At 37.2% G+C, this 13,710-nt stretch overlaps 1 protein-coding gene across 2 annotated transcripts; it reads left to right on the top strand.

The window, feature by feature from the left end:
• Nucleotides 1-1,059: 1,059 nt before the first annotated feature.
• LOC121300063 (annexin A3-like) lies at nt 1,060-12,599 on the top strand. Of its 2 annotated transcripts, XM_041228442.1 has the most exons (14): nt 1,060-1,235; nt 5,089-5,133; nt 6,188-6,232; nt 7,637-7,724; nt 7,948-8,042; nt 8,474-8,587; nt 8,872-8,962; nt 9,264-9,343; nt 9,447-9,503; nt 10,251-10,344; nt 10,427-10,522; nt 10,992-11,050; nt 11,642-11,764; nt 12,336-12,599. In XM_041228442.1, the coding sequence occupies exons 2-14, from the start codon at nt 5,119-5,121 to the stop codon at nt 12,393-12,395; spliced, it is 1,017 nt and encodes a 338-aa protein (XP_041084376.1). In that variant the 5' UTR covers nt 1,060-1,235; nt 5,089-5,118; the 3' UTR covers nt 12,396-12,599. The 2 variants fall into 2 exon arrangements, with proteins under 2 accessions (XP_041084376.1, XP_041084381.1); XM_041228447.1 differs by lacking the exon at nt 6,188-6,232 and having other exon boundaries at nt 1,061-1,235.
• Nucleotides 12,600-13,710: the final 1,111 nt, after the last annotated feature.

The following is a 13,710-nucleotide window of genomic DNA, read 5'->3' as shown; positions in this document are numbered from 1 at the left end:
CGGCAATTTGACACATTCTTAATCAATATTTATTCATAGAAAAAATGTCAATCCTTTGTTTTGGCTACAACCGTTTGTGTTCTAATTTGAGGACAGTCAAGTTAGACGTTCCCCAAATCAGACCAGTGAAATGTCACGAACCTCAGCATAGACAATTGAGCTTTATCATCACTGCCCATAGTGACGCTAAAGCTATATTGAGGAGTCATAAAAGCACCTACATACCTATATTTGCAGAATTAACAGTTGCATTTAGACTTAACAGAAAATAGTAAGTTATCATAACAGCATAGTTAAACAGAAAATTTAAATAACAGGTAGATGCCAGTTAAAAGTCTCCAAAAAATATCAAAGTCGCCTAGAGGTCCTCAAATGAGAACAATGGCAGTTAATGGGTTAAGCAGATTCTGGTTATGAATGTATCCACTCTCTGCTCAATACTGCAGTATAGTACAGTATCTAAGCTTATATAATAACATACTTTAATATCACTCCGCCTGGTTGTCATTCCAGAGCACGCTGCTTTCTTTTTCTAATGTAAACTGGTCCCTGGAACCTTAGGAGACCTTCCAGCACCTCAGACTGACAATGTAGCTCCAGAAGGTGGCCACACTTGCTACCATTGATAAACACACTGGCTGTTGAGTAGGAGTGATATTTTGAACTTTAATAGGTGTTTAGATTTAACGAGAGTTTAAAGGGAGCAAAGTAAAGGCGTCTGCCCCTTTAAATATACGTTTCTGTGCTTGCAGAATTATCCCCGTATTTTGGCATGTATGGTGGTATAAATAACAATAAGACATGGCTAATTGTGATGATATTTGTTTGGTAGTAATTTTGAAAAGCAAATACAGTACTGTACGTTGTTCTCAATTTCCCGAGGCGCTTCGGCAAACAGTACCCATGCAATAAATGCTAACAGGTGTGGTTTGTGCTTTCGGATTATGCAAGATTTAAAATGAGAATACTTGTAACCACCAATAACAGAGATGTACACGTACACACTGGTAAGGGTGTATGGAAGAAATGCTTCTATTTGCACAAATGGTGCAATTTGAACCAGCTGTGGTGTGCCACTTAAGCAATAATAAACACAAAGATTTATATTACCAGTTGACATCATTTCATTTTGAATATGTAGGAGTTTCCAAACAAAGGGTGGGTGAGGGAGAGGCTTGGTGAGATGAATCCTGCGGATTGACGGACACGGAAACTTTCCCGAGATCAGCGTGTAGGTAAGATATTCTCCAGCCTTCTCCAGAGATGTGTTGCATGTTTACAAACATGTTATAGGCTACTGTACACAAAATAAAAACGCATAGGCTAGGATTTAATGTACTTCTGTTTATATGTTTCGTGTGTGTATATATATATATATATATATATATATATATATATATATATATATATATATATATGAAAATGTAAAAATATGAAGAAAAAAATTAAATGTAACTTCGAAAGTACTATGCTCGTCAAATTATAGACTACGTGCTTGAGACATTTGAGGTAGTTTGTCGTAGTTGTGTAACATATTAAACGGCATGTGTGGTGATGTGATTGTGAAATGCCAGATGTTGAAACATCGACAGACAGTGAAGTTATTAAAACGACCACAGTAGATTACAACAGTATTGGAAACCTATTCCGAAAATTACAGATTTGTGTAAAAAACAAAAGCACAGACAAAACCCCACCAATTGAAGTTCGCATAGTGCACAGGCACAGTTCTTTCTATACTCCCTTTGTAAAATATTATTCAGTACTGTATGTATAAAATAAGGGGCAAGCACAGAAACAGAGCCGTGTGGACAAGGGCGTGGATTTGGCTAAATCGCGAGGAGAGAAGAGCATACCATGCCATTATTTTACTTGAGCTACGACTATTATCACCATTTTGTTTGATGGCACGGTTCCCAGATGGATTTTGGGCGTGCTTCCGAGCCGTGTCCCAGCTGCTCCACACGGGGCAAAATGGGGGGTGAGGGGGTGGGTTACATAGCTGCTCAAAACTAACATAACAAGAAAGATTTCACATCTGTTCTTATTTAACAGCTGTAATACATACAGTACCGTGTAAATCGGTAATTTCCTTTGATAAATCATTACAATTGGAATTTTATTAAACTTTGTAATCACTTCCTTTTTCTCTTTTGCAGTTGTAGTTTTTGTTTTGTACTTTGGAAACACATACAATTGAATTATACTGTAAACCTGCAAACACCTCAAAATATTAAAACAAATATCAGGAAAACCCTATTCAGGTAACTGACAGTCTGTTCAGTATTTAGAATGTATTCATTCTCTACTTCAGCCTCCTGACTTTACTATTCTCATACACTTTTCTATTGGTGGCTTGAATCGTCTCAGCTGATGGCTGAAAGGTATAACACACCTTCTCTTGGCCCATCATAATCCTAACATCACATGCAGTAGCTATCAAGTTCACGATTGCACAAGTCAGTTTTAACCAAGTTTACTTGTCTAAATACACACTCAGGTTCAAAGCTAGCATTGGGTAGTGGCAGTACAGTCAGCATGAAGTCTGACAATCTGCAATCAGAAGTGTGCCACCTGCTTCATTTCTCAAACCACCAGCCTTCAACCAGAACTCTTTTGACAGCTGCTCATTAAGTTGTGGCAGTATAACCTCCACAGATCAACAGGCATATATATATATATATATATATATATATATATATATATATATATATATATATATATATAATATATATATATATATGTATATATATATATATATTGTTTTCAACAATACTTGTTCAAGAAACAATATGCTTTTTAGCAGTACTATAATATACTATATCAGAATTTTTAATTCGCTGAGCATTACAACTGGACACAATTAAAGATGTGCTCATCAATTGTCAACACAATACATATCTCAGATATATAAAATGCAGAGTTCACTGCAGTCATCAGCTGCATAGATTACCTATTCAGCAGAATGAGGCAACAAGCAAGCAAGTACTAAAATAAGATACTGTTTTAGTATCACTTTAGTGTCTTAACAAGTTGTTGTATTTTAAGCAGTTTAATATGGTAGCAACCAACGTGATGTTAAAGTGGCACGCGACAATTGGATTTGGCGACGTATTTATTTATTTTTGGCCTAAGAGCCATTGGCTCCAAAAGCAAAAAGTTAGTCTGGTGCCCTGTCTAAGCTGCTGGTTGACAACAAAACACCCTTTCTGCATAAATAAATAGTTTTTATTAAGTTAAACTGTGTTGTTTCCAAAGCAAAATTACACAACACCCTACACTTTGGTCTTGACTTAAGTTTAGTGGCCTCAGTGCCCTCTAGAAATTTATTGTTGCCAATTTAGAGCCTTGTGATTGTGAGTATGACTTGTGCATATTTTAAAGAATCGGATGCCTGCCAGTAAAACTGTAGTTTCTGTTGCGAAGCACAGGAATGGCTACAGCGACCGACGAGGGTGTTGTTGCTGCTAGTGTTAGTTGTGGGCTAAAGGCTAAGAGGGAGTGTGTCCTACACCCTTAAAGCCATAAAGGGTTTTTCAATGATTTGTTTAAAACTTTTAAGTTGCAACAAGGGCAAGCGATAATTGTTTAGTATTTTAGTTTGACACAATGACACTTTATTCTACATGTACAGTAGGCTACAACAAAAAGTCTCATCCAAGCAGTCCCTCAGTTGAAACCACAGGCTGGCCACTTTTCCTGGCGCGTGTCCTAAAAGTAACACGACTCACAAAAATCCTTTCCTCTTGAGAACTAACTACTACCAGACTCAACTGTGATGCTAGCCCTATAAGCAGACCTTTATAATGTGCATATACTAGTTTGTCAGGGTGTACTCTTTAAGTGTTTCCTGTGCGCCATGATTGCTCCCACAGAGGGCCGTTCACACTGGACGCATTCCGCCTCCTTGCGCGTCGCTCTGCAAGTTATGAAGAGCTAACCTATTTTTTAAAATAAAACCTAATTTTAACCCCCCACACACACCATCATAATTCCCCCCAAAATAAAAACATGTTGCTTTTAAAAATTGAGATAATTTCTCTCTTTCTTTCTTTGTGAGTTTTGTTTGGTTTGCTGGGTCTAGGCAAAGACAGTGTGCGTTAAAGGCATTTATGCATTGATATTATTGAGCATTACCGTATACACTTGATTAAATGCGGCAACAATCAGTGGTACTGTGCATGTAACAACACAATACCTGGAACAATGAACAGCAAAAAAAAAAAGAAAAGTTGCGATTGCCCTGCTCTACCAGAGAAAGGAAAAAAGTAAGATCGCTGTGGGTCCATGACATCCTCAAGAAAAGAAAAAGGTACGGTGAATATCATCGGCTGATGCAGGAGCTTCGGATCGATGAAGGCAGATTTCAAACCTACTTAATGTTGTATTATACAACTCTGGAAAATCAGAAATCAGAACCACGAGCTTTTCCTCCATTGTATTAATTTTTTTTAATGTTTGTATTTCTTCCTTGCAAAGACTAAAATAAAAAAAAAAAAAAAAAATACAATGGAGGACGGGAATTAAACCTGACTGGTTGCTGGTAGTTTACGTCACGGCGCGGCGTGTCAAAAATTGAAAATATTTTAAATTCTGCACGTCCGGTGTGAGCGCCCCTTTACAGACTCCAATTTTGGAGCACGGAGCAGCAATCTGGAAACACTGTCGTGTGGATCAAAACACCTTTTTGAAGAGCTTCTGAGGCTTGTCTGACCGTGACCGTGAATGACTACAGTGCGTCAGAGTGATTGTAGCAGGATTACAAACCATAGTCACATGATCAGCGACTCCTCGCCACAGACCCTCCTGATTGGCTAAAGCAAAATGTTTTTGGTCCTAGAAACTCCTTCTCCTATAAAATACATCTTTCCTAGTTTCTGGAAACACAGAAACATCCAGCATATGCAAGGAAACATCTTTCTGGAAACATGTTTCCTCCCGTATGCTGGGCTTAAGTGCCACCACTGTTTAATTTTGTATGAATTTTCTGGTGTTTTCTCTGAGGGGTAATTTAATAAATAAACCATAGAAGCAGTCTGCATTAGAGCAGATGTTAAATGCATCCAATTGTGTTTTCTTTATTTTCAGGTCATTATTCTTTCCAAAAACATTTGTGCAATGGCATCAGTGTGGGTAAGTACTGGGATTATTCTCTGCATGCTCTACCTCCTTAAATGACGTTTTAAGAAAATCAGTTTTCAGATTCAATTTTCCGAAAACATTAGTTTTTGGAAAACGCTTTGTGATGTAAACGTATATCAAGTACACATGATCTTTACATTATTAGTGGTAGAAAATCTAATTTGAATTCAACTGTATACATGGACAAGTTTTCGGAACACGCAGGATATTTTCACATGCCAAGTACTGTTGTAGCCTAAGTACGATTTGAACAGACCGGACATTTCTGCAACAGAACGGAGACCAATCCAATAACTCAAGTGCTTTATCGAAGTGTCAGGCCTTAAATTCAAAGATTACTATCCTATACCTCTGTTCAGATTCCCCACAATGTGCAATCAGCCTTTCCAACAGCTCGACTTGTTCTGTATTACCATTTTTTTTTGCAGACATTATTTTAAATTCTCATGTCATTTTAAAACTGGAAAACATTTGCTGCTTCAGTATGGGCTATTAACAAATACATACAGACTTTAACACATGTATTACTTCATCCCTAACTAGACAAATGGACATGCAGATTGACTACAGATTGTTTTGTAAAACCACGTGCAGGAGAAAAGGGTCAAAGTGTGCACATGCACAGTATGCTATTTCAATAAGTTTTCCGAAAAGTGTGTTTACATGATACATGTTTTGTTAGTTTTCGGAAATTTCTAGGTGCTGTCTTTCAAAAACTGACTTTCAGAATATTCTGGTACATTTTCCAAAAGCTGTGTCTACATAACTTTTGATATCGGAATTCGTTTTCTGAAAAATATCGGAATTCTTAAGCTTATGTAAACACATGTTTCAAGTTTTTGTATTTCCTTAAAACCTGGCCAAACAAACAAAACAAGCAAACAAAAAAAATGCTGTAGACAAGCTTCCCAAAACTCTTTTATAAATTAGTAGATTTTTTTTTTTTTAGGTATACAAATTGTACATACTGAATCGAAAACCTACTGAAAGGGGGGCCCTTGAAAATATTGTTTTTATTTTTCCTAATTTAAATGTAAACTTTTAGGATGATTTGGATGCGTATCTTGGCCCTACAGATCTACTAAAAAAGGTAGGAGATTATACACCACAGGTTTTTGCTAGCTTGTAACTAACCTGCGAAAGAATGAGCATAACACACTGGGCTCTGTTCACAAATCTTTAACATCTGGGTTATTTTCTTAAGGTCTGTTTATCAATAAAATGCATTTTTATGAAATTGTTATACTTTGTCAGTTGTTAGGCGTTAAAGGTTTGTCAGTAAAGCCCAGAGCAATAAAAAGCACAACATTCTGGGAATTAATCACTGTCAGAAAGCTTAACTATGTTGTCATATTTATCAGCTATGTGTACAGTAAGCACAACATCGTTAAAGACATGCCGTATCTTTGCCATCATAATATACTGTAAAGGAATTTTATTGTTCTAAAATTCAACATCCTTATGTAAGGTAAATGGCAGCTTTTTTCTTTGTCTGACCTGCTCAAGAGAATGAAGAATGAAATGACTCTATAAGCTCTAATTGTGCTGTGGTTTCTGTTTGTCTGTGAGACTATAACACAGGATACACGCCCTGAACACACGCATCCGCCTTAAAACATGTAACCCATCCTGGTTTATGATGTCACTTTTACTAGGTTCATTCCTGTACTTTCTGACTTACTTCTGTTTGATAGGATCATCCTAATTGCAGCAAAGAAACATTACCACCCTTCCTTTTCTCCCTTCTTTACTGATTGTTTGGCTGTAAGCAAGTAATCACACCTGATTGTAGCTCACTAACTCTTTACAGTAAGAAAGGGGAATCCATGGATTGAGAGTCTTTTGAGCTATCATGGATACAAAAAAGACACAGAGCTGATCTCTATTCACCTGTTTGTTGCTTGGTTGGAAGAGTGTGAAGAGACACATTAATAAAACAGGTCTCCTATCTAAACTCCTGTGCATATATTTTGGAGATCAGTTAATGTTAAGAGAAAGCCAAGCTGTTATCATGTGTGCGATGAACATGTCAACTTCTTATAAATCCATGGCACATTCATTTAAGGATTTATAAGTTTCACCTTGTATAAAAAAAGAAACTTATAAAGCTTGATTTGTCTTATGACATTTCAAAATTGGTTGATGGGAAGAAAAATATATTCTGGTAGACAAGAACTGTAGACTTTATCTAAATTTAAAATCCTATCTGCTGTATGATGTTTCTGGTTTCTAAGTACAAGTTGAATTGTGCAGTGTAAGGTCTAGAATATTTTTTGGTCGTTGATGGAAAAGCCTTCAGTGCAGGTTGAATCGTATCAAGTTTTTTTCTTGTGCCTTTTGAATTATGCCTTGAATTATGTTTATTAGGGTTTTAAAGTCAAACGTGAACAATATTAAAATATGCTTTTTATTGGTCAGAAATGCAACAAATGGTGAAAATAAATAATTGTTACATGGTGCTTTTGCTGACAATACATCTCTGATTTACATGAAGGCTGGCCAGAGAGGAACAATTAAAGCATATTCCAACTTCAATGCAGCAGCAGATGTCAAAGCTCTAAGGAATGCGATTGAAGGCATTGGTATGAGGGGTTGGGTTTTTTTTTCTTTTCAGTTACACTCTGTCCCAGAGTCATGAGGGGTAGTTTCTAAATTCCTTGGAGACGGCCAGGCCGCACCCTCATGTTAGTAGGATGTTCAAGTCAAGGTTCATTTTTACTTTTTAAAAATAATTATATAAACTACAATGATTGGACAGATTTAATCTTGACTGCATGAGAAGTTGTTTTCTTTTCTCACTTTTAGGGACCACTGAATCTGTTGTGATTGATATTATAACACAGAGAAGTAATGCTCAGCGTCAGATTATCCGTAAAGAATACAAAGGAGCCACTGGAAGGGTAAGATTTCATTTCATGAAAGTGATGCATACAGTATTCCAAATGATTCCCTTATAAGGGATAGTAATTGATTCAGATCTGATGGCAACATGTGGGAACTGTTTATAGGAGAATTCTTATCCCAAACCATCCATCTCAAGCTGGTTAGCGATAGTACTGAACATCATTGAATGGACCTGGTCAACCACAATTTGATCTGATTTCAATGGAGTGTTCACAGAAAACTAGATATTAAACATCTGTATATCTTTTTGATACTACTGTTGTCACATTATGTTGTGATCTGTGGAAATTGGCTACTACTATCACGATTGTAGTCCACTTGGCAGGCTTTTCAATTTTTTTTTTGTCTAATCACTGTAAGAGCTGATTTCAATCCAGCATAAATGCTTTATAATGTGATTTTTTTATTTCTACCCTGTTTGGTTTAGAACCTAATAGATGACTTAAAAGGAGACCTCTGTGGTGACTTTGAAAATGTTATGGTTGGGTTGACGATGCATCCGGCAGCCTTTGATGCCAACGAAATAAAAGGAGCACTCAAAGTAAGAACGCAACTCTTCATACAGAAGTATGTTGCTGTAGATTGGGATATGAACACCATGCCAAAAACTCAACAGCCAGACAATCGGACAACCTGTGGTAGACCGTGTTATGATTGAGCAATCCTTTTTTTTTCCCTTTCATCCCTTTTCCCACACTTTCTTATTGCGTCCAATGAATTGTCTTTGCATACAGTGTGTCATTAAGACTTCAATTCCAGTGTGAGAGATGATCAACATGCAGAATATACTGCTCCAGTAACGCTTGTATTCCATCTTTTTTGCAGGGGTCTGGAACCACAGAAAGTACATTAATAGAAATTCTTGCCTCCAGAACCAACCTGCAGATAAAGGAGCTAGCCGAAGCATACCAGGCGGGTATGTGCAGTGAAAACAAGGTTCTGCATGTATTCTAGCAGTTTGTATTATACACACCTTAGGAAAAAGACAAGGGGGTGGGGGGATGACACTCTGTCATTGACCTTGACTCTGGAGATTGAAACTTTAATCTTCATACAGATGTGGTGGTTCACTGAAAACGATCGTGGAGATGTATGAAGAATGCTGTATACAGTATGAAAGCAGGAATTCTAAAGATTCCATATCTGCACAGGTTGGAACACTTGTTCGCCAGAGGTTGCGCCCTTTATTGTTGACATTTTGTTGTTTCATCTTCCAGAAAACCAGAGAAGCCTGATTGATGACCTTACTTCTGATCTATCTGGGGACTTCCGGAAGGCAATGCTCATTTTGTTGCAGGTAAATAACGGCGATTCTGCTGAATATAAAAACATAACAGAATGCATTTTAGTCAACTACCAGACTAGTTTTAATAATTTGCCTTTTTCTTTTTATTTAACAGGGCAAACGGGATGAAAGCATCAATGTCAATCAAGAGCAGGCTAAAATAGATGCAAAGGTATATTCCAAATTAAAATGTGCTTGGCTATTTTGGTAGCTTCACATGGGAGGTGTTTTCTGTTGGCTGATGTGACATCTATAGGAGGAAAAGGTTGCAGGGTAGGTGTAGTGTGCATGGAAAATACATACCCCACCCTGATAGTGGGAACAAGCCTGAAACTTGCATGAAAATGCCCATTTTGATTGTGGTACATTTTTACTTAAATTTTAACAGCGGCTTTTCACCCAAAAATCTAAATAAAACAAAGAACAGACTAGGTGCTTTCATGTTCTGATGTATCATGGGTTGTTTTTGTCATAAACAAACTCTAGTATTTTGGTGAATTCTGTGTAGTTCAGAATCTCATCCATGGTATTTGAAGAACTGTATTGCACAAACGAAGCTTCACATGGCCTGGCCTTTTTATTATGGTTTTAAATCAACAGTTGGTTCCGTGTCAACCGAGAGACTCGATTATATATATATATAATATAATATATATATATACTAATATATATATATATATATGAGAGAGAGAGAGATAGAAAGAACTATGACAGATAGATGTGTTGTGAGTTGGACGATGTCCAAGCCACTGTTGACTAGCAATATTCATGCTTGTGTTACTTGTTTGAAATGAAATCCGTTTCAGTGCAACCTTTCTTAAAAATGTCTCTCTTTTCAACCCGGCAGGCCCTTTATGATGCTGGGGAGAACAAATGGGGGCAACCTTTCTTAAAAATGTCTCTCTTTTCAACCCGGCAGGCCCTTTATGATGCTGGGGAGAACAAATGGGGGACAGATGAAAGCAAATTTATTGATATCCTGTGCAAAAGGAGCATCCCACAACTAAGAAAAAGTACATTGTAAATTGAATACAGACACACAGGATTACACAGGATTGAATATGTTGCTAAAACGTGATATTTATCGTTTTGTAGCATTCGAGGAGTACAAAATTGTGAGCAAGACGAATATCGTGGAGAGCATAAAAGGAGAAATGTCTGGCGACCTAGAGGACCTGCTGGTGGCAGTTGGTATGGGAAATTGCGTGCTTTTCACATAATCATTTTTTTGTTGTTGTCGGGTATATATAATACAGACCCTAGTTCACATAGAAATATTTTTAAGTAAATACGCTAGCTACAGTTCATTCTACCTCTGTTCAGATGATAATTAATTAAATTACAGTAGTGTCATTTATTTACCAGTAATGAAACAATGTTTCACTGTGATGATGCATGTAAAGAGGTCCAGCATGCTCTTGTGGGTAATGTTCTGCATAGTGTTTGAATTCAGCAGAATACTTTTAACTTGTAATGTGATCTTGGTCAAGCAGGATTAAGGATAATATAAAGTCACTGCCCCCTGGAAGTATGGATTCCAGTATGTGTTGATTATTGAGACATAGCCACTGACTTACTTTAGTTTTTAGATTCAGTTGACTGCCCCAGAACTGAAGCAAAGGCATACAATGGAATTACTGATGTTTGTTTTTGTTTACAGTGAAATGTGTGGTGAATACTCCGGCCTACTTTGCTGAGAGACTCTACAAGAGTATGAAGGTAAGCTGTCTGACAAAACGAAAGCCTTGGCTTTTTCGTTCCCTTTACATTTAAAGAATTCCACACAGTTTGAAACACAGTGGCTGTCATGTGACACTTCCTGGCTGACTCTTGATATCCTCTCTGTGTTTTACTACAAAAGGGGTGTAATTATGTAAATGTGGTAAGCAAAAATAGAAATGTTGCTGTAATAGTAGTGCAACTATTGTGTTCCAGTACACTGGGCCCCTTTTGTTTTAGGTGCTATGATTTGGATGTTTTAATATTGATTTTTAAACCACTGATGGCCTTAATTGTAGTGGCCAGTGGGTCCTCATTATGGCCAAATCTGTTTTATTTATTTATTTATTTATTTTTATGTAAAAGTGAAATATCAGTTATCACAATGGGAATATTTGTTATTATACACCAACACAACCTTCCGTTAGGCCTCGTTGTTTATTAGTATTTGGAATGTTTACCACTTGAAAAGAAATTATCGCTTATATATAAGTTAAGTCACACAGCTGCTCGGGACTCTTATTGGTTTGGATGCAAGTCTGGAGTCTTCCATTTTGGCACTAAGGCCCGGATGATATTGTTCATTTTCAGGGTGGAGGCACAGATGAGGCCACTCTTAGCAGAATAATGATTTCCAGGTCTGAAATTGACTTGATGGACATTCGTGCTGAATACAAAAAACTGGTTGGCCACTCCCTGCACTCCAACATCAAGGTTAGAGACCCTTTATCAGTGGTAAATCATTTCAATTCAAGTGTGGGGTTTCATGAAGGGGAAGCAGTTGTAAGAACAAAGATGCATAACTTGATTGAGTGATAAATAACTGTAGCTCAGGCCAGAGATTTAACTACTATTCTACCCTATGGGATGAATAGTTCTGTCAGCATGGATAGTGGAACTCGCCCACAAGTATGTGACAATATAGAGTTACACATGTACAGTATCTAGATAACTACATATACTGCACAGTGTTATTCAAGTGTGAGACAGCAATAGGAAAAAACAAACCCAGAACTGTTGTAAGGGAGAGTTTTTGAAAGCTATAGTGGTAGGTGCTGCCACCTTGCTGCTTTTATGGTATTAAAGTGAAGAAGAAAAAAGCCCCACCTGCTGGATGAAACATAATTGCATTGTGAGTGTACTTTTCTGAGGATTCTGCTCCTAGTTTGAAAGAAGGGTGTTCTCGCCATTCAGTTTTCTGCACTAGGTGTGTTTTAACTGAATAAGGCTTACTCTCAGTTAGCATATTTTTTGTCTTAACCAAATTTCTGTTTTTTTATTCCAGTCTGAAGTTTCTGGGGACTATTGTACCAGTCTGCTGAAGATCTGCGGAGGTGACGACTAAACTTCTAAATCGATTGCTTTTTCTCTTCGAATATGTTGCTGTTGCATTCAGTATTGGGATGTATTGCACCTAAACACCTCTGTCCTAATTCCTTTCTCAGTTTGTTTTGAAGGTTGAAAACTGTACCCCAGCTTGTATTTTGTGACAACAGAAGCAACACTTTCTACTGTATGTTAGTAACTCATTAAAATGTAATGATAAGCATAGAATCTGGCTTTTTCATATGTTAATCTGTCCATGAGGAATTCTTTACCATTCTCACTTAATCAGGTGATGAACCTTGAACCATTCAAGTGCGTTGTTTAAATCTGAAAGCAAGGTGCCCGCTAGCTTACTTGTTTTCCTTGTTTGTTTTTTTTTTTAAATCTTACCAGTAGGTGGAACTGTTGTATATTAAAAGTTACATGGATATGGTCAATTCAGTCCAACAGCCAAAACCTTCAATATTCACAAAGCATTCAGCAAATGACAAGAAAGCAAACCTAGTACACCAACAGCAACGGGGGGCAGGGGGTGGGAAACCACTCTGAACTATTGTTTAAGGTAAGGGAGAGTTTTTGAAAGCTATGGAGGTAGAAGTCACTTGCTGATTTTAGAGTGTAAATTATTAATAACACCTTCGCTGTAGCCCCATTCCCCCTCTCAGCACTTCTAGTTTGTTCTTTTATTTGCCCTATTGAGGTTTACTGATAGTCATTACAAGCCTCTGCAATGTTTGCTCATTTGATAGTGATGACACCGTGCAGAATTGTCCTCGACAGACAGGTGCACACTGCACACCTTTATAGCTGCACCACTAATTAAGCCGTCCATCACCATGGTAATATAGTGGTAACACTTTCATATTTTTTCACGACACGTTTAAGCCATTGAATCACCTAATTTACAATGTTCATGTTACAAAAGATACAAGCACATTTTGTAACAGACTTGTAACTTTAAATTATCCTTTTGTCAAACGGGTGATATACTTCCTCAGTGACTAAGAAATAGTTTAGCAGTGAAAAAAGTCCCATTTATGTTAGGTGTTCATGTTCTTATGTGAGTGCAAAGCTGGGGGAAAAAAAAAAAAAGGAATAAACGGTTTCACTTCCTGTGTGGGTTTCCCGCTATGTGCACTCTCTAATCTCCCTGAACCTTCAAAGTCAACAGTTTTATTTAATATAATCATCTTACTGTGAGTTTTGGGAATTTCAGAAAATTGCCAGACAAGATATTCTTTGGCAGTTTAAAAAAAAAAAAAAAAAACTTGAAAAGAAATCTTTGCTACGTTAACACAGGAGGAAAGCAAATGAATACTGTTTACCATTTCAAT

Source organism: Polyodon spathula, chromosome 2 (assembly GCF_017654505.1).
Source record: "Polyodon spathula isolate WHYD16114869_AA chromosome 2, ASM1765450v1, whole genome shotgun sequence".
Classification (NCBI taxonomy): Eukaryota; Metazoa; Chordata; class Actinopteri; order Acipenseriformes; family Polyodontidae; genus Polyodon; species Polyodon spathula.
The sequence above is the reverse complement of the archived record's forward strand: the minus strand, read 5'-3'. Positions and strand labels throughout refer to the sequence as shown.

Bases quoted from the DNA above. Each gene is read 5' to 3' on its own strand.
- LOC121300063 (XM_041228442.1), top strand. The intron at 7,725-7,947 runs GTATGAGGGGTT...TCTCACTTTTAG, and splicing joins GAATGCGATTGAAGGCATTG to GGACCACTGAATCTGTTGTG. The intron at 8,043-8,473 runs GTAAGATTTCAT...TGTTTGGTTTAG, and splicing joins ACAAAGGAGCCACTGGAAGG to AACCTAATAGATGACTTAAA.